Below are 25,222 nucleotides of genomic sequence, written 5' to 3' on the forward strand. Positions count from 1 at the left end.
GGGCGGACCCCGCGCTGCGCTGTGTCGGGGCTGATGCGGGGTGAGCTCAACGTCTGAGGCAAGGAGGAGGGAGAAGGGGCGAAAGGTCAAACGAGGGAAGGAGCAATATGTGTTTCAAATGAGAATGTGATCTGAAAGTATTTGAAGAATGTTTGTAATTCCAGGAAATATTTGTTTTATTTTAACAAGCATTCATTCACCATCAAATCCGTGTGGTGTGGTCCCTCTTCTCTGATCAGTGCCCAGAACTGTTGGTTTCCAGCTGACAGGCTCTCCCATACAAACCCAGGGTTGGCTTTCTGTCACCTCTGGCTGGAACGGAACAGTTGCTGTGACATCCCTGTGGGTCAGCTTGCTGCCACGATGGAATTCCAAGGCAGGGCTCAGAGGATATTACAGTAGAAATGTGAGAGGGATATTATTACTAGAAAGCAAATACAAGGTCTTGTAAGCACAAGTGTAATGTCTTTGCTGTTTCTAATTATTATTTTAGTATTCACAGGAAGATTTTTTTTTTTTAAGTATTTACATACTTGTAGTTTCTCTAGTCCCTTGTGAAACTCTGTTCTCTGAAGATAATTTTTTTTTTCTGCATTATGAGGCTGTTTTCTGAAAATTTGCCAAGAAATTTTGTGAGATCCAATGCTGTTCCCACTGCGCTCACCAGGACAGGGCTGATTTTAGGGTGCATGAAGTGGCTGAGGTGCCAGGTGGCACTGCTTCTAGAGAGCTTTACCAGGCTGGGGTTTGGCAAGAGCCAGCAGTGCCCATCAACAACTTATCCTTACCCTCATGAGGTTTCCAGAAAGAAGAGACTGAGTCCACTGAGCTTCTGACCAAGGCGTTGTTGGATGGAAATAGGAAAGCAGCACCTCCGTCTGGTTTGTCCCACTGCTGTTGGGTATTGCACCACAAAACTCTCTGAAGCAAAAAAGCTGATGCTCACTGCATGATGAATGGATTTATGAAGGCTGCACTTTGTGCCCCTGCTTGGACAACAAGCAGATAGGCAGATGTGTCTGCTCTGAACCCATCCCATGTTCAGGGCCTGTCACGGTCTGAAATCATTGCTGTGTCAGAGCAGCTTGTCAGCTGTTCCAAGTCCAAACCCATACTTACCTGGAAAGGAATGAAATAAAATGTTGTTCTTCAAATTCTTGGAGGAGAAAAAAAAAAATAAAGAGAAAGGAAAAATATTTTACTAAATTCCCTCTGTCTTAGTATGGAAACAAAAATGCCTTCTAGAATTCATAGACATTTTGCAGTTCAAAGCTACATAGTGTTTTGACAGTAGATTCAATTATTTAGACTGAATGGTACTTGTTTAATGCAGCTTTCAGCTTTTCAAAATGCCGCTGACTGGCAAAGGTTATTTTGTAAAATAAACTTGAAGGATTTAGCAGGCAGGAGAAGCAATTTTTAAAATTTTTGGGGGGAAAAAAAAAAAATAAAGAGAAAGGAAAAATATTTTACTAAATTCCCTCTGTCTTAGTATGGAAACAAAAATGCCTTCTAGAATTCATAGACATTTTGCAGTTCAAAGCTACATAGTGTTTTGACAGTAGATTCAATTATTTAGACTGAATGGTACTTGTTTAATGCAGCTTTCAGCTTTTCAAAATGCCGCTGACTGGCAAAGGTTATTTTGTAAAATAAACTTGAAGGATTTAGCAGGCAGGAGAAGCAATTTTAAAATATAGGTATTTAAGAAAAGTTGATTCTTGTTTTTACTGCTTCCATTGTGTGCAGCCCTGTGAAATCCTTCAAATGTAAGAAAGAACAAATAATGTACCTGTTTTGAACTTGTTAATTATGAATACTAACAGATTGTACTTATTAATTTTTTTCACCGTTAACATAAAATTGTTCTACACATTTAAAATTCCCACTGATACATGTCTCTGCCCAAATTTGAAATGCAGTAGCGAGCTGTTTCCAGCAAAATCAGTTGCTGCTTGCCAGTATCAGCATGTTTAACACATGGTTTAAGGAGCCCTGTTTAAAATACAGCCTCTAGTGTTAGTGCCAATACTGTCTCTCTGTTTAGCAGGCATAAGTAAGTTGTCAGCAATTGCTGTATGATCGTAATTCATCTGACATTACTCTTGGCTAAGAGGAATTATCTGTGCAGCCTGAATCCTGCTGGAGAATTGTCCCTGATTCACTGTTGCACCAGTACAGCACTCCAGTGAGGCCAACTGCACTCCAATGCACCCTGTGTTACACATGATTGAAAGGCCTTGGAGGGAAAGCAGGGGAAATGCTGTATGATACCAATTATTTCATTTTCAGAACAATGAACTCCTGGGGGGAAAGACCTACAGATGTCAGGTTATTTCATTTTCCAGGTAATGTGACTGTTACTGCGTCACCACAGGCATTGAGTGTGGTGCTTGATCTTTCCTGAAGAATAAAAGGGAAAAGAGTAGCAACGGGTCAGGATGAAGTTGGTTTCTCATAGAACTTGAATATGCTAATTATCCTAATCTGTAATAGAAAGCACAGAGAGTAATGTTGCTGTAGTTAACATGGAAAAGTATGATCTTGTGAAAGAGCAATCTGTGGTGGCCATAGTTCTTTAGGAGTTTAAAAACTGGGTGCTTCTGCAAACAGAATTACTGTGGAGATTCATAGGAACCCAGCATAGGTGAGGACTACAGGCTTGGATCTCCTAGTAAATAAATATTTTCCAAAATCATTAAAATTCAGCTTTTAGAGCACTTTACTTTCTTGTACCAGTCAGTGACATTTATGCCTTTGCAGGGAAACTATTGTAACACTGGTGAGGGCAATGAGGACCTTGATGTGACAGCCTTAGAAACCCACTTTGTAAATGAGGACACACAGTGTGAAGTGACCTGATAGTCACATGCTGAAATACACCGGTTGCTGTCTATGTTTTATTGATCTTCCTCTTTCCTGGAAAAGAAGATTTGCTATTAAAACCACTAATACATGATGGAAATGACAGAAAGCCTTTGATTTAAAGGCTGTGCACTTGAATTGCATAGTTGTGAAAATGCTTCAGCCCTAACAAGATCTGGCACGAGAATCTTCAGAAGCCCTGATTCCAGCAGTGCTTGGAGTTGCTTTCCTTGCTGTTTTGTTGCTGAATCATTTTGATAGTGTGAGGAACAGCATCTAAACACTAGCATGTTGCAGAGAGCCAAAAGGCTAAGCTACATGAGCCACTTCAGTAGTGTGAGTAATGCAAAGGCAAGAGCAGCCTGAAAAGCAACTGTAAATTTATGATCAATTGTAGGTGTAAAGGTACATCTTGAGACGTCCACAGTTCTTACCAATTTATGAAAGGAGGTAACTTCTGATGCTACTATGAAATGCTGTTGCTGTTGGGAGGCTCTTGTATGCATCTATAATGGCTCTTAAGGCAATGTGCTCGTCCTCTGGGAGTTTCAGGAGGAGCAGGTACGGGTCTGAATAACACAAAGTGTGGAATTGTTATTTTTTGTTTGTTTTGCAGTTTCCTCCTGTAGTTGTAGTGACAACAGTTTCTTCAGAGTTGCATTTGAGGAGAAGTCACATGGTGAATTTCTAATTTAGAGCAGACCAAATTTTAGCCAAGTGAAACAATAGCAAGGGGAATTGCCCTGGGGTTGTGGTATATTCTGGGTTCTGGAGGGTGTGTGTGTTTGGGTCTGTCAGCCTGTTTATTGTTGCCAGGCCTGTCTGTAGCAAGCACAGACCTGATAGCAGCTCAGGTTTTCCAAGTCAGGTGAGGGACAGGTAAATCGGTGTGGCTGCTCCTGCAGTATTAATACTGCCTGGTGTCTCTCAGTGTGAGCAAATGCTGGTGTGCAAGCAGTCAAAGGTGCTGAGCGTTGGGCGGGCGTGACACGGCTCTGTGGAAGTGGAGTGAGAACAAGGCTGAAGCTGATGTAGCACCAAGCGCTTTATGTTGGTGCAGGTCAACTGGAAAAAGACCTTTTGCTGGTATCGCTTTTTTTACAGTTGAGGACCTGGTTTAAGCTGTCCTGGCAAACCTCTTTCACTGGGATTAACTGTGCCTCTATTAAGATGTTTGCTGATGCAGCATTAGTAATACCACTGTAGAGCAGTAATTTTAAATCCAGGGCTCTCAGCTAGTGGCATCCTTCTGCTCCTCAGCACTGACTGCCTGCTTTTAAGTGTTGTAGAATGGAGGGTAGTGCAAGCCAGCAGACTGTCTTCAGGTATGTCTTCTGTTACTTGTGTTCAAGCTATGTAAAGCTACCTGAACTATTTTTAGATGGGCAGCGTTGTAACAAAAGCAGTCTGGCCATGCTATCTCCAAGACCTTACAGTCTAATCTATCTTTGTTACCTGGGTAAATTAGCCTACACAGAGCTCCATGCAGTCATGTCTGATCAATTATTGATTCCTGTCTAGTGCAAATCTCCCTCTGCAGGTCTGCATTGTAGAGAGTACATGTGTTTTGGTAGCCTGGCCAATAAGATGAGAAGGTCCCTCCAAACAGCAGTTCAGAAGGAGCTATTAGCAGGGTGAAAGTACAGAGGGAATTTGGATTTTGTAGATCCAAATCTCTGTCTTTCATCTTTCACATCTGTCTAAAATGCAGGCAGAAAAGATTGCGTGTGTTACATATAAAACACATACTGGAGACAAAGATCAAATGTACCCTGCAGTGCTGATGGTTAAACTGTGAGTTTGCAGCCCATTACTTTGTAAGCTGTTGCTAAGTGTATTAGCATGTGGTTGCTAGAAAGTCCTGTTCAATTCCTAGTTAAAGCACACAGGCAGCTCTGCCACTCCGCTGCGTTGCCCTCTCCCTGGTCTCATTCCATGAATTAATTCCCTAAACTGCTCATCATTTTTCTCCATGGTGACTACAGGAGCCTGTGGCATTTTCTCTCTCCTTGGAAGGTTATCTTCTGTCACTCTCCCAACACCACAAGTGCCTATCAACACCTTGCAGTGCAGCTGTGAGTCTGGGTTATGGCTCCCATTTGTGAAAGAATTTATTAATAGACTTGCTGTTAATTTTGCTTCAGGGCCTGGTGTCAAGGACAAGAACATGCACAAGTCCAACATCAGAGCTTTTAATTTTAGTAGGCTTTGGTAAAACTGTGATCAGATTCTCATACGGTTTTGTTTACACAGATAGGGGCACTTGGGCAACACAGGTACAGAGTGCTTCCTAAGTTCACAAGGACCCAAACAAAAAAACCCAATAATTATTGTTGATGTGGGACTCATCTCTGAAATAACAACATTAGGTATAAATGCTCAAACACACTGAACAGCTTTCTCTAGGTAAAAGCAAAGGAGACCAAGGAAGGATGAAGAAACAGTTGTCATGTCCTGTCAGCCCAAACGCTGTGATAAATAACCCACACTGTTGTCAGGAAAAGGCAGATGATCAGAGATTTTGAACACATGAAATTTACGAATATTCTATCCTGGCCATTGATTTATCATCCTGGAATGTTCACCTGCAACCCAGCTCCTTTTGGTGTTTTTCACCTTCCCACCGAGCACCATTCTTACTTCACACAAAGTATTGTGTTTTCAGATTTTTTATTACAAGAAAAGTAAATTGTAAATGCAAGCACTCAAAAGTTACAATAAACAAAAAAACTCCTCAAACTTCAGCTGCTTTGATCAAACAGGGGTAACACTCCTCTTGCTAATGAGTGTTAATCATTCATAAACAAGATTTAAAGTGAATACAACATAAAGGAAAATTGCTATTGCTAGGAGCTCTAAGCTGTTGTAGCTTTGATGATGCTCCTTGCTGACACTGAGTGGTGCAATTACCACATGCTGATGGAAGAGAGCTGCAATTACCACATTTTCTGAGTCAACTGCTGAGGTGGGTTTTTTTCAGTCAGCATTGGTATTTATTTATGTGATTATTGTAGGCAAATTCTAGAAGTGCTTCCTCAATATTTGTAACAAAATTCTAGGGAGAGACCTAAATATTTCATTCATTTATTTATTTATTTCTCTACCCTAAAAATCGCTGCTTTGCATTAAATTCCCTCTGTGAGCAGGAATCTAATTCCATCCTAGCTTAAATCACTGTGGGAGTCAGCGGGGGGCTCTGCTTAGGAAAAATAGTAGCAAGAAGTACTGGAGGCCCTGAGAAATTTTGTATTAAATAATTTTGCCCTTTACCATGGATGATGTTCATTTGTTTATTTTTTTAAGTTTGGTGGTAGAAGTGTGGATAATCAATCAACCTTTTTGTCATAGGTTTACCAAGAGCTCAGAGCTGTTTGGAGGGGAACAAAACACATTGTTTCCATTTAATACTATGATTGCCTTGATTGGCTGGGTTAGACACCAGCTTGAGTTGCTGCTCATACACCAATGCAGGTATTCTTGTAAGTCATTCTGGTGGCTTATGAATTTTTTTTTTTCACAAACTTGGTTTTCTGATAGAAAATTTTAAGACTGGTCTGAGTTCAGGAGCAAATTGTTTGGAAAACTTAGTGCTAGAATGGGTTCATCTGTTTTCAAGAATGAAGTGACAGGAAGGTGAGCCCTTTCATCAAAATAGTGTCTGAATCTCGAGTCTGGAAATTACTGACAACAAAAGCCAGGCATGCAGCTTGTTTGCCCATAGAGTGTGTCACAGGATGCATAGATAAGGGCTAGGAAGAAGCTGAACATTTTCATTTTTTCATATTCCTATTGTAAAATGAAGATCATTGCTATTATGCAAAAATATCTAATTTTTAATATTTTTTTTAATAGTTAAAATATGTTCAGAGACTGTTAGGGTTATACCAACCCTGGAAAAGGGGGAAAGACAGGAAGTAACCAAGCAGTCTTATACATGTCTACAGGGGTAGACATATATCACAAATTATTTCATAACCTGGTCAGACAGTATTTTTTACTGGTTTTAAGACCTCACTGTCTTTAGTGTTAATATTTGCTGCCATTCCTGGGTAGCATCCAGTGATCAGGGATCAGCCCAGCAACTTCCATGAGGACAGACTTTAACTGTTGGTCACTGATGCTCTGCCTGGGTAACAAGAAATGTTCCATGTCAAAATATTGTGGAGTTCCACTCAGGAGTACTCAGGACACTCAGTAAAAAAGTGCAGTTGTTTTATCAGACCTAAAAAAACCTGCAAAAATTTACATGTTTGCTGAAGTTTCAGGAATACTCTTCTATTTTTATTTTTTATACATACATGTTATGCATGTACATATGTATGCCTTGTCAGGGACATGCTGAGTCCTGGACAACAAGCAGATGTTGGTGATTCTGGCTCCTCTGCCGAGAACACCAGCACCACAGTCTCCACTCCAGGCAGCTGATCTTTAGAAACTGCTGGCGGAGAGTATGGCATTCTGTCCACCTCTGCCATTTCATATGGTGCATAGAAGATGGGCTCTACATTTTGCAAGCAAGTCCTGGATTTTCTTGAAGAGACAGAACAACTTAGGTTGAGTAGAAAAGCTATCAAATACAGTGCTAGTGACTCACCTCATTAAATGCATCTTGCCAGTGGCCTCACACCTTGTGAACTTTTCCTTTAATTTATACTTTCATGGCTGGCCACTCATTTGGCCACTCATGTTGACAGGCAATGGCCTTCTGAGAACACTAGCTGGGACACTGAGGCCAAATAGAAAGTGGAGAAAATAGCAAGAAATATAAAACTGCTAGTCTACCTTTAAACCAGGTGGTTGGATAAATGGTCATGGTGAAATCTGAGCACAGAAATACAACTATTCTGTTGATATTAAGCAACTTTATCTACTTCAGCTTCAAAGATGAGCCAAAAGCAAAAAGATGTATTTCATTATAGAGGAGGAGGAAATAGATGTTCACAGGTTGTTGACTGTCCTTGAACTGAGCTCCTGACTCAGAGGAAATGTAAGAGTATGAAGAGGAGCACAGAGGAGATAGGAGCTATTTTTCTACCTGGATTCAGCAACACTTTCTATTACAAAAACAAGTCCAAATATTTGTTTCCAGAAGATCTCAAATGCTCTATTAGTGTTTAGTGGAAACATGTCAGGGTCAAGGGTTTCCCAGGGGTGTTGTCTGAAAGATCTTGTGAAATGCAGAATCTAAAAATCTGCCAGAAAAGACCTTTTGAGGAAGGTGAGCTATGTGAGGACTGTCTGTCAGGCTTGACCTATAGGAGAGGTTAAGTTGAAGTTTTCCAGAAAACTTACAGATAAAGGAATCTGTGTCTTGGTGAGACAGGGTCTTGTAAAGGCTTCACTCAGACTTCACTATGTGTTATAAGGATAAGTGTGAATTTTCTCATTTGAGGGGAGGGCATAAGAAGTGTTTCTAGGTGGGCAAAAGCAGGTTGCAGTGATTCAAACAGCTGCAAGCAGAGAAAAAGCCAATGTATGATGGTAACCCTAAAAATTGAGGGTGTTGTGGGAGATGGCAGTAGAGAGTTTTCATTATGATTGAATATTAATTAGTGACATGGTTATTAATGATGACAGTAATTAACAGAGGAAGGAAAGACTTGTCATTGTCCCGAGGATGAGTAATCAGTCTTGGCAGGTGATAAATAATGGTTCAGCAAACTCAGCAGAAAGATAATCTGTTTGCCTTAGGACAACTGGAGAGCTGCTATAAAATCTTCCAAGCTCTTGGCAACATTCAGGGATTACTTCATGTTTTTAACATAGAGAAATTAAAATCCCTGATCTCAAATGGTGCTTATATTCCGGAGTGGCTGATCACAGGAGTTGTGACTGAGTTGGTGCCTTCAGTTTACTTTCAGCTTTAAACCTTATTTTTAAATCTTAATAGTATGGGGAAGAAAGACTGGGGAACTTTCGTCATTGCTTTGATTTTCTGTTGTTTGGTGAAAACTGAATAGATTCCTCAAAAGAGGCATAGAGCTGTGGTATTTTTTTGGTTTTGTTCATTTGGTTGGTTAGATTTTTTTCTGTTTGTTTGGTTTTGTTGGGTTGGGTTTTTTTTGTTGTTTTTTTTTTTTTTTGGGGGGGGGCGTTGTTGTTTTTTTGTTTGGGTTTTTTGTTTGTGGTGGGTTTTGGTTTGGTTTTGTGTTTGTTTTTGTTTAATTTGAGTGGGACTTAATCTTGCATTAAATATTCCTGTATATACTCGGTAAAGGACTGTGCAGAATGTGCTTCACCTCCCTTGAGCAAAGTAATGCACTGCTCCAGATGATTTTCAGATATCAGTTTTCATGTCATTTGTTGATAAGATCCTGCAAGCCCGTAGTTTGAGACCAAAATCAAGAGGAATTGTGGACTTTTTAGTTCTAGGGATGAACAGAAAAACGAAAGAGGATTCAGGTTTAGCTTGAACTGAGGCAGCAGTTTGTGAGGTTTTGCTTTGTTTCTAATAATACAGATGCACTTCAGTTTGGGTCTTGAAATTATTTTCTAGCTCCAAATATTTTCTTCTGTCTTTAGGATGTTTCTGCTTTGTCAAAGGCAAAAAGGAACATCCATGTTTATAAAATATACTATTTTATTAACGAACCTGTCAAAATAACAGTTACTGGCTCTGAACATTTTCCCCATATGCTGTTCAGCCATCACTGTTCACTAGCAGGTAGTTTTGGACTCCTAAGACACATTTTTTTTTTTTTTTTAAATAAATTTACTATTCACTAAAAATAATGTGACTTTAGGATGCACCTGGCAAACTGGCTTCAATAGAGACAGGAAAGTGCTGGCATCATCACCAGAGGCATTGATTAGATGTTCTGCAATGTACTGCCTGCAGTTCCAGTGCAAAGACTCAAACTTGCATTTGAAAAGTTGCTGAATAGTGAAGGAGAAGGACAAACCATCTTAAGAGGACAAGAATTTGGAGGTAGGCAGGTGATGTGTCAGCCTTCTGTAGAAACACACAGGAGGAGCTATCAAGGAAGAAGACTAATTCTTTCTGTTAAATGATAATACAGGTTAATATCAAATGAATATAAGCTGCACATTAATGAATTTAGGCTGGGAAGTTATAAGAAGAATCCTATCAATTAAAAAAAAACAACACAAAATCAACCAAACAAAATCAAAATACAAAAAACCCCACCCCAAAACAACAAAAAAACCCCGCACTAAAAAAGGACTCTGGAATATCTTTCCAGATAGGATAGTGGCAACTTAAATTGCTCTGAGGTGGAGTTGGGAGATATGGAAACTGACAGTACAGCTGGGAATATAAGCTTGTGAGATTGGTCTGTTAGCATCTGGTTTGTTGATACCTAAAAGGCAGATGGAGACAATGCCCAGCTGCTGCTTGTTGGTCACATCTGTTTGCCCAGTATTTAAATAAAAGCAGATGCTTCCCTGGTCTTCAGGACCCCTCCTGACTGCCTGTGGGGGACAAGTTGCTTCACTTATTTTGGGTTGAGGAGGAGGAGGAGGTAGGTCAGGACCATATTTCTGCTCCTACTGAAGCCTGAAGAGGGTTTACTAGTGCTCTTTGTGGAGTTGTGGACCAGCTTACATTTTAAAGGAGAGCAGGAGCTGACATCCCCTTCCGTGTTGGGCAAAGCCCACATTTTTAGTGGGAATTTTACCTATATGGGAGAGTCATTCAGACCTGAAGACACTGCAGAAGCCTGGGACACTAGTAGTGCTTGCTGTCTCGTCTCTGTGGCACATCATGCTTGTGATTCCTGGCCTTTGTTGTATTTAAGGTTTGTTGAGGGTGTGGGCATGCTCTGGACCTGTGGAAAGCAAAATGTTCTTCAGACCTTTTCTGAAACAGGCATTGTGTGGATTATGCTGTTTCCTGAAGTACCCGCCGTGTCTGAACTCAGAAGTGCTCCATGCAAATAAGATCCTCTGGGTTTTGTTTAGGAAGCCTGAACCGTAAGGTTGATAATTTCCTTTTTGTATGCTGTCTTCAACTGATATATCACGGAGTATAGCAACAAGTATTACCAGGGCTATTAGCCTACTGTATGTAAATACAAATATTGTTCAAAATATTGATTGTATGCTGAGAAGGTCTTAGTGTTATGTCTGCATCCAGACATGACATCTTTACATTGTGCTGGAAGCTGCCGTAACTTGGCATAGACTTGCTGAATTGCCTCCACGTGCCTTTGCTGAGTGCCTTTGACTCTAGACAAGTCATGTGTAGCTGACTTTTGCACATCATTACGTTTAATTTTAAGCTTAACTTTCAGAGTATGGGGTTTAACTAAGTTTTGCTGCCCTGTCATGTTGAATTTTTATAAAAGGCCTTGGCTTCTTCTGAACAGCAACAATTTTTTCACTTGAGTGATTTGTTGTATGGATGCAGAGGATCTTTATGCTGTTTATGGGTTAGCAACAAGCTTTATACTACTTGCTGGGCCCTGAAAACCTAATAAACTATCTTTATCTCTTTCCTATCTAATGCTTGCAGAAATACAACTTCCTGTGTGCTGAGGTGAGACAAAAGCAACTGGAAGAGAACAACTTACATGGGACCATTAGAGTAATATCTGACATAAAGTATATCAAGTCTCCTGTCACAGAGTACTTCTTGGGCCTTAATACCAGTCAATAACTATAAAATTACAGTGTGAGAAAAGAAGGAGAAACATTCTGAACCATCAATGGACATAAAAAGGAAAATGGAATAAAATATATGTCAGTTCTGTTATATCTATCTCAGTGTTCTCTCTCTCTCGGGCTCCCAAACCCCGTGGTCTCAGTGTTTAATGCTTTCTTCACCTTTTCCCCTTCTTTTTTTAAATCAGGTGCTGATATTGTGCAGTGGCTTATGAAGAACCTCAGCATTGAGGATCCAGGTAAGAGTACAGCTGGGAAGGAGCCCTATGTGTGCTTTTAGACAGTAGATAATATTTTGCTGCAGTCTAAAATACCAGTAGAACAACAAGGTTCACTTAAGCGTTGCAGGGAAGGAGGTGGGAAAGAGATAAGAATCAACATCTTAGTTAAGTCTAATGCTGCAACAAACAGAAAGTACTTTTCAAGAGTCTTAGCCTGTCTGTGAAATTGTTGTTACCTAAGAAAGCCTGACTGATTTTAAGGTTGTTACCTGGCTTAGAAAAGAAGTTAATGGATGTGTCTGTTGAAAGCAGGTGAACACAATGACAGGTTTTCATGATATATGGAGAAAAGTAGCAGTGACTGAAAGGATATACTGGCCAAGGATGACACAGACACCATCATGGGATCAGATGTTGGCTGCTATGTTATCACAACAGATAGATAAATGGATAATCAGCCATAACTAGTGATCAGTGTATGGGCCCAGTCCAAATAGTTCACTCTTCAGAGAAACCAAAATTGTTTTTGCACAGTTAAGAACTATTGGAAAAGGAGGAAAAAAAAGATCTGCAGGTCCAGAAGTTTCTTTTCCTTTTTTGGAAAGGGAAAAGATCCAGCATCTCAGCTCCCAGTTTGTTTCTGCTGCCTGCTGTCATCATGTAAAAGCAGAGACAGAAACAGTGTTGATTCATCCAGGGCATCCCTGTACACACATCCCTTCTCCTGAGTCCAGTCAAGTCCCAGATCTGAATTTCAGCTGCAGACAGTAGCCTGGGGGTATATGAGCAGTTTACATGTATTTTGCAACTCTGAGAAAGCTGATGCAGCTTTTGACAGCTGACATTGGTTGAAAACCTGTGTGGATGTACCTCTGCAGTGGTGAAGGCTGCCCTGGCAGTTGTTGGATATGCGCTCCCCTTTACCTCAGCACCATTTCCTCTAACAAATGGCAATGCTCCAGTGTCAGAATTTGTCTTTATGAATAAACATGCTGCTAATGACCTGGTGTTGCAGGTGTTTGTTGGATTTGATAGAAGCAAATGGGATTCACTAATGGAACAGGCTTCTTGTCAGCTATCACCTGTGGTGGTAAACGTGCTTTGAATTGAATTGCAGGCTCTAGAGCTGAAGTGGTGTGTGACATTTTGTAAACATAAAACCAGTAGGTTAAACATTTGAGCAGTTTTTTGTCTGTATTGTAAGGCTGATTTCTGCTGTTCTGTTTTGCAGCTTTGATTGGAAGACTTGTGCTGTGGGTACAGAGTCTTAGTGTATGTCATTAGTAGAGCTGCTGCTAAAAGCAGAAGAATCTGCAGTGTGCATCTACCTGACACATCCTTGCTGTTTTCTCTCTTTCACAGGGGAAGCAATACACTTGGGAAGTCTTATTGCTGCACAGGGCTATGTCTTTCCAATCTCAGACCATGTCCTTACCCTGAAAGATGATGGGACGTTCTATCGTTTTCAGGTTGGTGAGCCCTCTGCCTTCCTTGTGGCCCCTTTTACAGTCCCTGCAGTAATACTGCTGAAATTGCCCATTAGGTCTACGAAGACAGGGATGGAGGCTGTCTTGATAGGGGCCTTAGGAGGTTATTAAATCCTTTCCAAAATATCTGCTTTAGAATCCCTGATCACTTTTTTCAACTTTCAGACACACAGGTTTTACATAAATGAACTGATATGTCCTGTGATTATTTTTTATATGGGATTTCAATGCTATTGTACTCACAGTTGAACTAAACCAGAATAAAATGATGTTCAGGTTCTACCCCTGGCACAGAACTGAGTAGCAGCTCTCCTGTGGAAAAACTTTGGAGTTGGACATACAAGCTGTGACACAGCAGAAAATTCAGATTTTTATCCTCTCTTGGTTACAGACTGGTGGGGGGGGAGGCAAGCTTCAGACCTTGGCTCCTTTACAGGGGATGCGTGACCTTGGCAAGTCACCTAAGCTGGGCCATCTCTAGCCCTCAGTGTCCCTGTGCCTCCAGATGGGTTGAAATTTTAAAGCATCCTGTGCTTAAGTTCCATGGCCTTTCCAAAATCTGCTGCTGTCATCTTCCTAGATAACTGAATGCTTGTGCTGCAGCAACTCCTTTTGGACAGATTGTATAACTTCAAAAGAAGCAATAAGTTCAAACTGGGAATTCTACTGCCTAATCCTGGTGGCTGAATTTGTTTTTCTGTTACATGATCCCAGTCAACTCAGTTACCTTTCCTATGACCCCTCTTCTGTTCACCCTCTTGTTCCTCCTTTACATCTTTTTGCTTGTTTTTATTGTAAAAGCTTGTTCTCATGTTTACATCTGATGTTACTGCTGCGCATTCTCATTGTCCTACAGCTAATGTGATATTGTGTTATTATACGAGACAAAAGGCACATTGAGCAGAGGAGCCCAGGAGATCACAGACCTCCCCTTATCTCATTCTACCTTCTGGTTAACTGGCATCATTCAGGTGAAGGTTTTTTATGATAGTTTCCTTGCTTTTTGAAAGTCCTGCTCCTCCAGTTATGCAAGACTTGACAGAAGCAGGTGTAATACTGATTATGCATTGAGTTGTGTTTTTCTCTATTTTAAAAGAATGGCACCATAAAAAGTTGTCCTGTGCAGCTTTCAGGAGCTAGATTTCAATACAGTTTAATTTCTTTTCCTCACTTTAAGATTGTGAAAACCACATCATCAAATTGTCTTGACTGCTTATGGACTTTTGTTTCCCTTACCTTTTCCTGAAACTTTTGCTTATTCTTTTCCTGTTGTCATTTCCTGCAACAGTTGTACTTGGATGCTTTCTGCAGAAATAACCTAATAGAATTAATTTTCTCCTCCGTTGCTCTCTTCTCTACATCAACATCAATCCCTCCTTTAACAGTAGCTCATCATCTTGTAGAGTTCCTAAGACACTGAGGAGCATTGAACACTGTGCTATTTGATCCTTCTGTGTTTCCTCACTGTACTTGGTGCAAGGAATAGTCTGTGTGTGTAATATGCCCATTTGTGGTATAACATCAGTAATGCAAAACAGCAGTCTGTAATTTGTGGGATCACAGGACATTATTTTTCATTCATGTTAAAACTGAAATACAGCCACATGTAGTAATATCTTGTAATTAATTGTAGCAACCGCAATGTGCAGATCTGGAGAGAAAACAAAAGCAGTGAGCAGAGCAGGACTTCTGCTTTCAGAACAACTCTAACCAGCTGAATTTTGACCTCTGCCATCTGTTGTAGCTAACAAGTAAATTGTTTTGTAGGCTCCCAAACATACTGGTAGCTGCTCCAGAAAAGCAAGTAGCATATATAAAAGGCCATGAAGTTTCTCATTATCTTAAAATAAATAAAAACAATTTTTAAAAAAATGAGGGTGCCTGTGAATTCCTGGGGGAAAAGGTGCTTCTGGGGATAGAGGGTCCACAGACAGATGAGAGCGTTTCCTCAAGAGATGCTTTTACTGCAGCATCTCTACTTACCTGCAGTGAGGAACGTTACAGATGATACCATCCTGGAGAAGCTTCCTTGCTTTTGTTGAGATCTTTAGCAGTGGTACCCCTGAGTGCAGAGTCTGAGCCTCAGATGTTGTGATTCTTCCTTTTGTGCCTGGAATGTTGTTCTGCATCTGAGTTGTTTTTCATCTCTTAAATTACAAAACTGTGTATTTTGTTTCTTAGGCACCCTACTTTTGGCCTTCAAACTGCTGGGAACCAGAGAACACAGATTATGGTGAGACAATAATTATTGCATTGTAGCAAGTTAGAACAGAAAATTTATGATGGAAAAAATTGTCCTTAAAGTAATTACTGTTGGCCATCTAAACCCTTCATCAGCAGTGTCTTGTCAGACTGCAGGTTCAGAGGCAGATATGTGCCCATCTCAAGTACATGAAGTGAAATCCCAGGGTATCTCATGTCCATGGAGTTGTAGCCGTTGAGTTCAGTGGGGCCAGGGTTTTACCTGCTGTTACTTCAGTTCTCCCATAGGCAGAACACTGCCCCTTGAGAATCTTAAATAATACCAATATTGCCTTTGTGACAGAGCAGCCTCTGATCTGTAGCTGAATCTGATGTGTTGATCAATAAAAAGTTACCTCATCTGGGCAGTCATCTCGCTGATCAATAAACCAGTATATAACTGGTGTCAACCCATAGTTAAAGTTCTCTGATATATGACATCAGACTTATTTTTTCCATTTTTTTAAGATTACCAGATGATAGCTGGTAAAAAAGACAGGACTGAGCACAGTTTATGAGCTAATAAACTGCAGTCTTGTGTGTTAAACATGTGAGTGCCTGCAGACAATGATAATACATAAAGAAAATATGTCAGTGTTGTTATCTTTAGCTGTCTGTGTGCAATATTGCTGTCTCTTCTAAAACTGCAGTTCTTTCACAGTTAAATGATTAAATCAATTGCTGCATCCTGGTGTGGCACTGGAAGAGGAAGTGAATCCTGTGTGTGTTCATAAAACAGGAGCTTCTGGAAGTCCTTCTTTTAAAATGTCTCATAATCTAAGATCAGTTTGAAACTTCTCCCTGAATAATCAAGATTTATTATTTTTTTTCTTTCCTGGGAAATGTTTAGTCATTATGATGGATTCTGGGAATCATTTGCTGGGCTGGAAAAGTAGCCTGCAATGGTGTCTGTCATGTAATAGCCCATTTGCAGTCCTCATCTGCAGGGAAGCTAGCACAGGCTTATGTATTTATCCCAGGAGAAAACATGAGGTTGTTCTTCATATGCAAAGCAATATTCAGATTTTACAGTCACCATACATAATTATCTGACCTGTGCTAAGTATGTATTCTAGAAATATCAGAATAACAATCTGAAGCAGGAAGTTCTGGTTTTTCCTATAGTATCTGATAAATAACTGTTTTCACAGACAGATTATTGTGCTGCAAGGGCATTGAGTGGAACAGTACACCTCAAGATAAAGCCCTGTATGAGCTGACCCACAGCTGGACAAGCTGCAACTGTATTAGCTCTGAGCCCTGTAGTGACAGATTTTCATCTGTCCCAGAAATCTCTAACATATGCTTATAATCAGTCTTTGCATATCAGAGGTCTGTACAGATGGAGTCTTCCCACGAATTAATCCCAAACTAGCAGTAGATGCAAATAAACCTGAAATCCCAGCAGCACTTCTTACTTTTTTTTATTTGCATGGATCCACTCACAGGACGGGAACTAACTTGCTTATGGCAGGTCACTGCCTAGCATGAAGAAATACTGTGAGATGACTGACTCTCACTTTATTTGGTGTTTTAAATGGCTTACAGATGTAACTGCCCTTGAGATATATAAATATGCATGAACTGATCAGCTCAGGCATAATATTGGCTCATTGTATGAATGTTAGAACTCCAGGAATAGCACATAATAGAATTACAGGAGTAGCACTGTTTCTTTTCATGTACTTTCAATAAAATAATAGGTTTCCAATGAAAAACATCCACGAAAAAAGTCTCAGAAAGCTGTATTTACCAGCAAATAAACCCCCATGGTTTTCAAAGAAGGGCTGAAATTTTCCAAGAAGTATTAATTGCAGTTTTCTTCAGATGATGCTTTGCCTTCTACCCTACTCCAGTTTGGTTCACTGTTGGACAATGAATACCTGGCCCTGCAGCACAAGAGAGGGCAAAACACGAGGAGGCTATAAAATTAATATCTAGATTAATCCCAAAGCAAGGGCACTGGACCTCTGTTATGTAGTTCAGTCCTGACTGTAAGTGTGATGAGGAGCTTGTGTTTCAGCCTGTAATGGAAATGGGGTGAGCTAGTAGGTCCAGATGAGGCTTCCCCAGAAGGCAGCCTTGGGCTGCATTGGTGCTGCGCACTGGGCTCATCTTGACCCTCAGAATCCTAAACCACATCAGTTGCTGGGGTGTCTACCTATGGTGAATGTCAGAAGGCCATTCAACATTTAGAGTAAGTGGTTAGAACATATTAAAAAATACTCAGATTATACACCTAAGATCTGGCCTGTATTTCTGTTTTCATTTCAATATCCTGAAATGTATGAATTAATTAATTTATTTATAATTTTTCTGGGAAAAGGGGAAGAGAAGTGCAGCGCTGCTCACTTTGCCAGGCATATTCCCAAAGTGCTGAGTGGAACAGGTTGCTAATGCTAAGTCTTTTTCCAGCCCCAGAATCAATTTTGTCTTTCTGAGACATCTAGTTAGGTCTTGGCATCTACTCTCAGCACTTTTAAATGAGATGTCCCCGATGTTTAAAGCCTCTGAGATTACTAGTAGGTAATGTCAGCTGGGTTATTCAGCCCTCTCATTCCTTGGGTCATGTTGCTTTTTAATGAGAACAAACAGTCGATGGACCACTTTTTTTTTTTTTTTCCCCTTTTTTACGATCTAGTACTAATAATCTGTCTGTAATTGATTTCCATTCTGTTTCTCTCTTTAGCCATCTATCTTTGCAAACGGACCATGCAGAACAAAGCTAGGCTGGAGCTGGCGGATTATGAAGCCGTAGGTACACTGTACACTGCTGCTAGAGTTTCAGGCTGGGGGGGGCAGGAAGAGCTTTGCTTCTCCATTGAGTGTTGCCATTTTGTGCTTTGGGTTCAGCCTTTACTGTGTCTTTTTTTTTTTTTTTTTCAGTGGTCAGAATCATGTGGATGTTGATCTGGAGACAACATCAGGGATATGATTGGGGAACATCACAGGCTTTGCAATATTTCAAATTAAAGCACCTGCTGTATAGCCAGCCCTTCAAGACTGGGGAAACTATATATAAGTTTACCTTGGTTTTCTCTTTCCAGTTAACAGTTCCTGGTTTATATAGCAGATATTGACACATGGAAATTATGGATTTTCAGGTGCATTATTGGACAACTAAATTGCTGATGACTCATCTAGTTATCAAAGTTTTCATACATTAGGTTGGATTGTTTTCAATATGCCATATTAAAAACTATTGCTCAAGCTTATTCAGAACGTGCTTCCCATTATGAAACAATTGTCCATAAAAACATCTCCAACCTTGGCTTCAGATTGTGCAGGGTTTGGGTGGATGGGAGTGGGAAGATGGAGGCAGGAAGGGGAGGGCTGGTATGAGTTTCTTTGAATACCAGCAGTTTAACACTGACCAGCTGGACTTTTCTGTCTATCATATTGATTTCTTTTGTTTGTTGGCTCAATAGAATAACAGCTGAATTTCAAATGTGCAGTTTTGCTGAAGGGTTTGTTCATAAAGCTGGCTCTAATGGACTTCTGTGTTCATGTTTATTACAATGAAAACATTTATATTGCATATATTTTAGGGTTTTTCTAAGAATGGACTTCTTCCTTCTCCCTTACCTTCTATGTTTTGTGACTTCTGTGCACATGGATATAAGTATACAGGCCACCTTGTCCTTTCAGTGAAGAGCATGCAAAAATTGCCATTTATTCCATTACCCTGGAAATGGCTCCAGTTCTAATCTTGAAGTACAAGCATAAGAGAAGGAATGTAATGATCTGCATGCACTTGCACATCCTTTTGCTGAGTTTTCTCTTCTGCATATTGTTGATTTCATTATTAAGACCATTAAAATTGCTCATAGCCAACCAATTAACTGCAAGTACTCTAAAGATCTATCATGAAGCAACAAAAGGCTGTTCAGCCGCGTACACACTCCCACACACATGCAGCCAGGCCATGGCTAAGTGCTTCTGCACATCGTTGTCTACTAAGAGTAGCAATGCTCCAGTGATGGCAAATAATTAGATCTTGGCAGTGTCTCATTTTTCTTGTGAATATTGCATTGCACAATTAGAGATTTCTCCTGCATTCAAACTTTACTCTCTTAATTAGAGACAATCAGATAAGAACGGCGCTGAGTCTTCCTAGTCATTATGGGAGCTGAAGCTGATCCAACAATGGGGAATGTAAGCCAAGCACACGGGAGAGAAACAGGCTTGTGGGAGTGGGAAGAAGCCCTGTGTATTTAGTACAGTCTTTTGGAGATGTAGTATGAGAATGCTTCTCCGTAGGCATCACCACTGACCTGGAGCTTCCAAAGAGGATCTCTGCAAAGCATCCCAGGGGACATCATCTCATTTTTGGGTGCTGCTTGCATCATTCAAGGACAGTCCCTCACCCCTCATTTATACTGGTAGAGCAGAGGTCTTGATTATATGATTGAGCTTGTATAATTGCATTAAGTTTTGTTTTGACTGGTACACACGATTCAAATATTGTTTCAGTTGGTGATGTTTCATTGGCTTCAGCATATTTACTCCAGAGGGCACGTGAACATAATTTAAAATAAAATTAAAAGAAAAGAAACGCCCAAACGTTGTTTTTGCAGATAATCACAATTAGTTCTCCCTTGTAGCCACATTAAGGAAATAATTACAGTTCAGCAAAGTTATAAATAATTTGCTTAACTGTTTTCTTCCATGTATATGGACTGAAACTCTTACATGGACTTGGTGGTAACAGGGCCAAGCTTTATGCCTTGTGTTAGACAGGAGTTTAAAGTCAATAGGAAGATTTCTTCTAACATTGAAATGCATGTTCTTTAGCACTTTCTTGAAATAAAAAGAATAGGTATAAAAAGAACAACATTAAAACTAACTTGAACCAGCTGTAATAGAGGAGAATGTCAGGTTAATGTACTTGTAAGCCTCCTTGTCAAAGTGGATGTGGATATGTGACATCGGGGTGCCATTTGAGCCTGAAATTCTGGCCAAGTCTTGAGTTTGGCCTTGAGCTGTGTTGAAGTCACATCCACCTCCAAATGTTCAGACCATGATGCTTTCTGTAATGGGTCTGGACCAGAGCTCTTACTTCAGATGCAGAGCAAGGATGCATCTGGACCCTGTCTTTGCAGTAAGGGATGTTCATTGTTCAGACAAACAAGCTATTTCCTTTTGTGAATCATCCTGGCAATCCCCAGCCTGCAGTGCTGTGCAGCTGCATAATGCTCTCAGCAGTGACCAGGACTGAGCACAGCAAGGGTTGCGCAAGATTTGCACCTCAGCAAAAGCCTGAAGAGAAGAGAGCAGTAGAGGGAGGAAGGGAAAGTGAGAATGAGAGGGAAACATGCAGGTGGCAGACATCTGCTATCAGAAATGAAAGTCATCAGCTTCACAGAGCTTCTTAGTGTTACCTTTTGGGAGTATGTCCATCATTATTTTCATACTAGAGCTCAGGCTGCCTTCATCACACTCTGTTACTACTCCTTGACAGGTCCCTCTTAGCTGCAGCCTGAAAGGATGTGTTACAGCCCTGCTTTGCCTGCAAGATACCAACACTGATTTCCATGTCTTGAGTTTTCTAGCTTTAAAAAAATGGAATAAAATAAACTGCTATACTAACTGTGCTCTTAAGCAGTTGTTATAATTACGGGGATTAATTGTTCTTACTGTTTTCATCTTTTGTTAGGAAAACTTAGCAAGACTTCAGAGAGCATTTGCAAGAAAGTGGGAATTCATCTTCATGCAAGCTGAGGCCCAAGTCAAGTGAGTAATCCTGGAGCACTCAACTGTACCAGTGTTTAGAGCTGTGAGGGGAAGGGGATTCTGTACAGATAAAATTTCTATCAGTCTTTACTGCCACTAAGTTCAAAAGGTGCTGATGAATTTTGGCCACTGGCAGACTAGAAACAATAAAGAGCCAATTCTGAAGGCTTGTGCCAGAATCTGAAAGATGGTTTTAATTATCTGTACTTGGAAGTATTGGTCAGGAGCTCCTGAGCCTGCATTCACCACAGGAGCTTGGACAATTCACTTGTCCATTCTGCTTCTACTTTTGTGTTGGGCGTTGTCTGTTTTTTTATAAACAGGAAGAACAGGAATTTGTCTTCTGTCTGTGTTACTCTAAGCTTGTAAAGTATTCCTCAGCTTAAAAATACTGCCACTTGAAAGAAACTATAAGGGTGATACCTACAGCACACTGGATTTATTTTTTTTCTTGTATCAATTTCCAGTTGACTACATTGTACCTCTGTGCTCTTTAGTCCAACTTGTGCTACTAAATGAGCATAGAGAATTTGGTACCACTTACATGAATGAAACTTCTGCATGTATTTGGTGTTTTTGGTGTTTAGTATTTGGTGTTTTTGTATCCTCTGCTCATAATTGAAATTTACCTATTTTTTTCAACTTCCCTTGTGAAAACAGTTTGAAGCTTCTTACTGTTTTGTGCATGTTTTCATTATTGTTGCAAAATGAGTATGGTCCAGGGTTTGTAGAGGGTGTCTAGAAACTACTGTCTAAAACTCTACATGTCCATTTTGTCAAGTAGTTGTTAGCTATAGAATAGAAAGGGTGAAGATGATGCATGAGAACACCCATACTGACACTCTGTACCACTATAAGGAATTTGCACTTTCAGCATGTTTAAAAGTTAAGGAACATAATTTCTTGAGGGTGTGACTGAGGTATATGTCTCTATCTTTGATTAAGCCTTTGAAATTTTGATTAATTCTTTGCTTAATAACATTGTAATTATGCACTATTTAAGTATATGGTAATTATCCCTTAATTTACAAGGTAATTAAGGGATTTTTCCGACCAGAATACCAGTGTTCTGTTTGGAAGAGAAAATTAGAAGTTAAGATAGCAACTGTACTTTCAGTTACTTAAAGGCTTATTGCCAGGACAAAAAAAATAAATAAATATATATATATATAAGTCAAACAAAATTTTAGCATACCATTATTAGCTAAGAAAGAAATGTAAATATCAGATTCTTGACATGATCACTGTTCTTTATTCATCAGTTTTCTTTGATAGTGACCAGTCTATGCTTCCTTTTCAACTTTTTTTGCTGGCTAGTTTCATCTCCTTGGTTCCCAGTTCATGTAATTGTCAGTCTTCAAGTTTCTAACAAGGCAGATCTGGAATTTACGGTGTAATTCATAGACGTAAATTAACTAAAAAAGAAAACAAACAAAAAATACATTAAAACATTCCTCCTGCTTATCAAGTTCTGCTCTACCTTCCTCATCTTTGTTTGCACACGGAATTTCCACTGCTATATCTACGTTGCTCAAAAAACACATGGAACATCTAATTAGGTTGTGTCTTCGTAATTTAAAATGTAAGATATTTAGATATCAGTAAGTTTTGGGGCTAGGAAGCAAGAACCTTGGTTCAGCACAAAGCACACGTTAATGCAATTCATGGAGCCTCTGAAGAGTCCCTCCAGTTCATGTGTGGCACGAGATTGGCAAAAGACTTCAGCTTCCCCTCTGACCAGGCATGAAGGACTCCCTCAGCAATTTTTGGGCTGGGTGCCTGTGTTTGCTCCCCAGTGCAGAACAGTGACTGCTGTCTGGCAGTGCTCTGTCTTTATGTGAGGACAGAGGTGGTGCAGGGCTGGTTTCTTGTCTCAGCCTTGCAGGGAGGATATTCAGAGAATGATGCTGAACTGTGGAGGACTTGGGATTTTTGTGAGGAGGCATGTTCTGAATCTTCAGTTTCAGTCCCCTATTTTATAAGCTGCTTTTTACCACAGACTTAGCCAGGGATCACTGCCCCTCCAAAAGAAAAAAAGAGAAGAGGGAGAACCTGATTATCAGCTGGTGTGGGTTTTTCCTCACTGCTCTGATTTTCCCAGGTGTTAGCAGTGCAGAAACCCAGCACAGGGATTCTGCTGGCTTTTCAATGCTGCTCTGGAGGCAAAGGAGGTTCCTCCTTCCCCGTGCCTCACCCAATCTCTCTGCAGATAGATCTTGCAAGCTGGTGGGGACTTTGCTGTGCTCACGTGCAGAGCTGAGCACAGGAGTAAGGCACCAGGAGGAAATTGCTCAATGCTGCTGAATGATGAGGGAACAGTTGTTTTGAACAACCTCTGATCACCTTTGGTGTGTGTTTTGAGTGAGTCTGCATCAGGGCTGAAATTACCAAGTGACAGTTGTGGTGGCCCAGCCGCCTGTCTGGTGGGTGAGCGCTGGTTGGCACGGGGCCATGCAGCACCCTCTGCTCTGGTTGCCTGTGCCTGTCACCCCTCTCCCTGCCAACACTGGGGTGAGGACAGAGCCAGTGTGTTGAAAGCCCTAAGTGTTGCTCATGCTGTTTCAGCTGGGGTTGCCTGGAATGACTGCCCCTTCACAATCCATGGTCATGCCAGTGGTGCTGCTGCAGCATCAGGGTGCAACAGGGCCTCCCCATGTGGACCTCTGTCCAGCACTGGCCAAGAGCTTCACCTGGAGTAAAGAGGTCCCAGTGGGTCTCCTGCCAAAGCCAAACATGAACTTCCTCAGTGTGCCAAATCAGGGATTGGGAACAGAGTATCAGGACAGTTTTTTTTTCCTCTCCAGATGAAAAAACAGATGTTAAAGTAAATTTTCCACCTTAATAGGAAAATATCTTTTGACACATATGGGAGTAAACAACAGTGATATTTTGCTTGTGGCACATGGCCTTGCAAATGGGAGTGTGACATTGCTGTACAAAAATGGATTTCTGAATTATTTTTATCATGGGGTTAAAAAACCCCAGCCCTATAGGAACTGTAAAAAAAGAAGAAAGCATTACTTGTATGTTGACTCATGTTTTTCTGTTTGTTTTTTTTTCAGAATTGACAGAAAAAAGGATAAAACAGAAAGAAAGATTTTGGACAGCCAGGAAAGAGCATTTTGGGATGTGCACAGGCCTGTGGTAAAGTTCTTTTTGAATGATGACACTTTCCAGGATTTGACAGGAAAGTTTTATTGCTAATAAACTCTTGGCCATGTGTTGCATAAAGACATTGCCTTTTAAGTTACCACGTGGATTTTCCTTGCAGTTCAAAACACACAAAGTGTCTACAAGATTACTTTGGGCATTCAAAACTTGTGTATGCATGAAACTATAGAATTATATGATGAATGTGAAGTTTTGAAGGTTATTTACTGTGTATACTAAAGAAAAGCAGCTTACTCATTTTGACTCAAACTTCCTAGGAAAAGCACCTCTCTTAGCTGAGAGATACTTCCTTTTGGTGCCAAAAGTATGAGTAGATGGATTGGATGCTGACATTCCAACTTTGGATATATGCAGTCACTTGTTTAACAAGGATAATTTATGGGACACAGACTTCAGGAAAGAGTTTTGGACAAGATGTAATTGTGTATTTTGGAAAGGTAAGATGGTATGTAGATTGGAAACTGGACACCCAGAGATACGTGGGCCCTGATGGGGTGCACTCAGGAGTGCTGAGGGAGCTGGCAGATGTTATTGCTAAGCCACTCTCCATCATCTTTGAAAAGTCCTGGAGAACAGGAAAAGTGCCTGAGGACTGCAGAAAAGTCAGTATAACTCCAGTCTTCAGAAAGGGCAAGCAGGAAGATCCATGAAACTATAGGCCAGTCAGCCTCAGCTCCATCACTGGAAAGGTGATGGCACAGCTCATTCTGGATGTCATGTCTAAGCATGAGGAGTAAAAGATGGTTTTCAGGGGTAGTGAACATGGATCTACAAAGATAAAAAAATCATGCTTGACCAATCTGATAGCTTTCTATGATGGCATGACTGGCTGAGTAGATGAGAGGAGAGCAGTGGATGTTGTCTACCTTGACTTCAGAAGAG

General features: G+C 40.5%; 1 protein-coding gene across 1 annotated transcript in view; it reads left to right on the forward strand.

Moving 5' to 3' along the window:
• The window catches only part of RGS6 (regulator of G-protein signaling 6), a 243,744-nt gene that overhangs the window by 171,161 nt on the left and 47,361 nt on the right, over positions 1-25,222 (forward strand). Inside the window, exons 3-8 of the mRNA XM_009999748.1 lie at positions 11,676-11,726; positions 13,071-13,177; positions 15,377-15,428; positions 18,126-18,190; positions 21,093-21,169; positions 24,232-24,313. Coding sequence (XP_009998050.1) covers positions 11,676-11,726; positions 13,071-13,177; positions 15,377-15,428; positions 18,126-18,190; positions 21,093-21,169; positions 24,232-24,313 — 434 coding nt within the window. The remainder of the gene's footprint in view (positions 1-11,675; positions 11,727-13,070; positions 13,178-15,376; positions 15,429-18,125; positions 18,191-21,092; positions 21,170-24,231; positions 24,314-25,222) is intronic.

Source organism: Chaetura pelagica, unplaced genomic scaffold, assembly GCF_000747805.2.
Source record: "Chaetura pelagica isolate M959 unplaced genomic scaffold, ChaPel_1.0 scaffold416, whole genome shotgun sequence".
NCBI lineage: Eukaryota > Metazoa > Chordata > Aves > Apodiformes > Apodidae > Chaetura > Chaetura pelagica.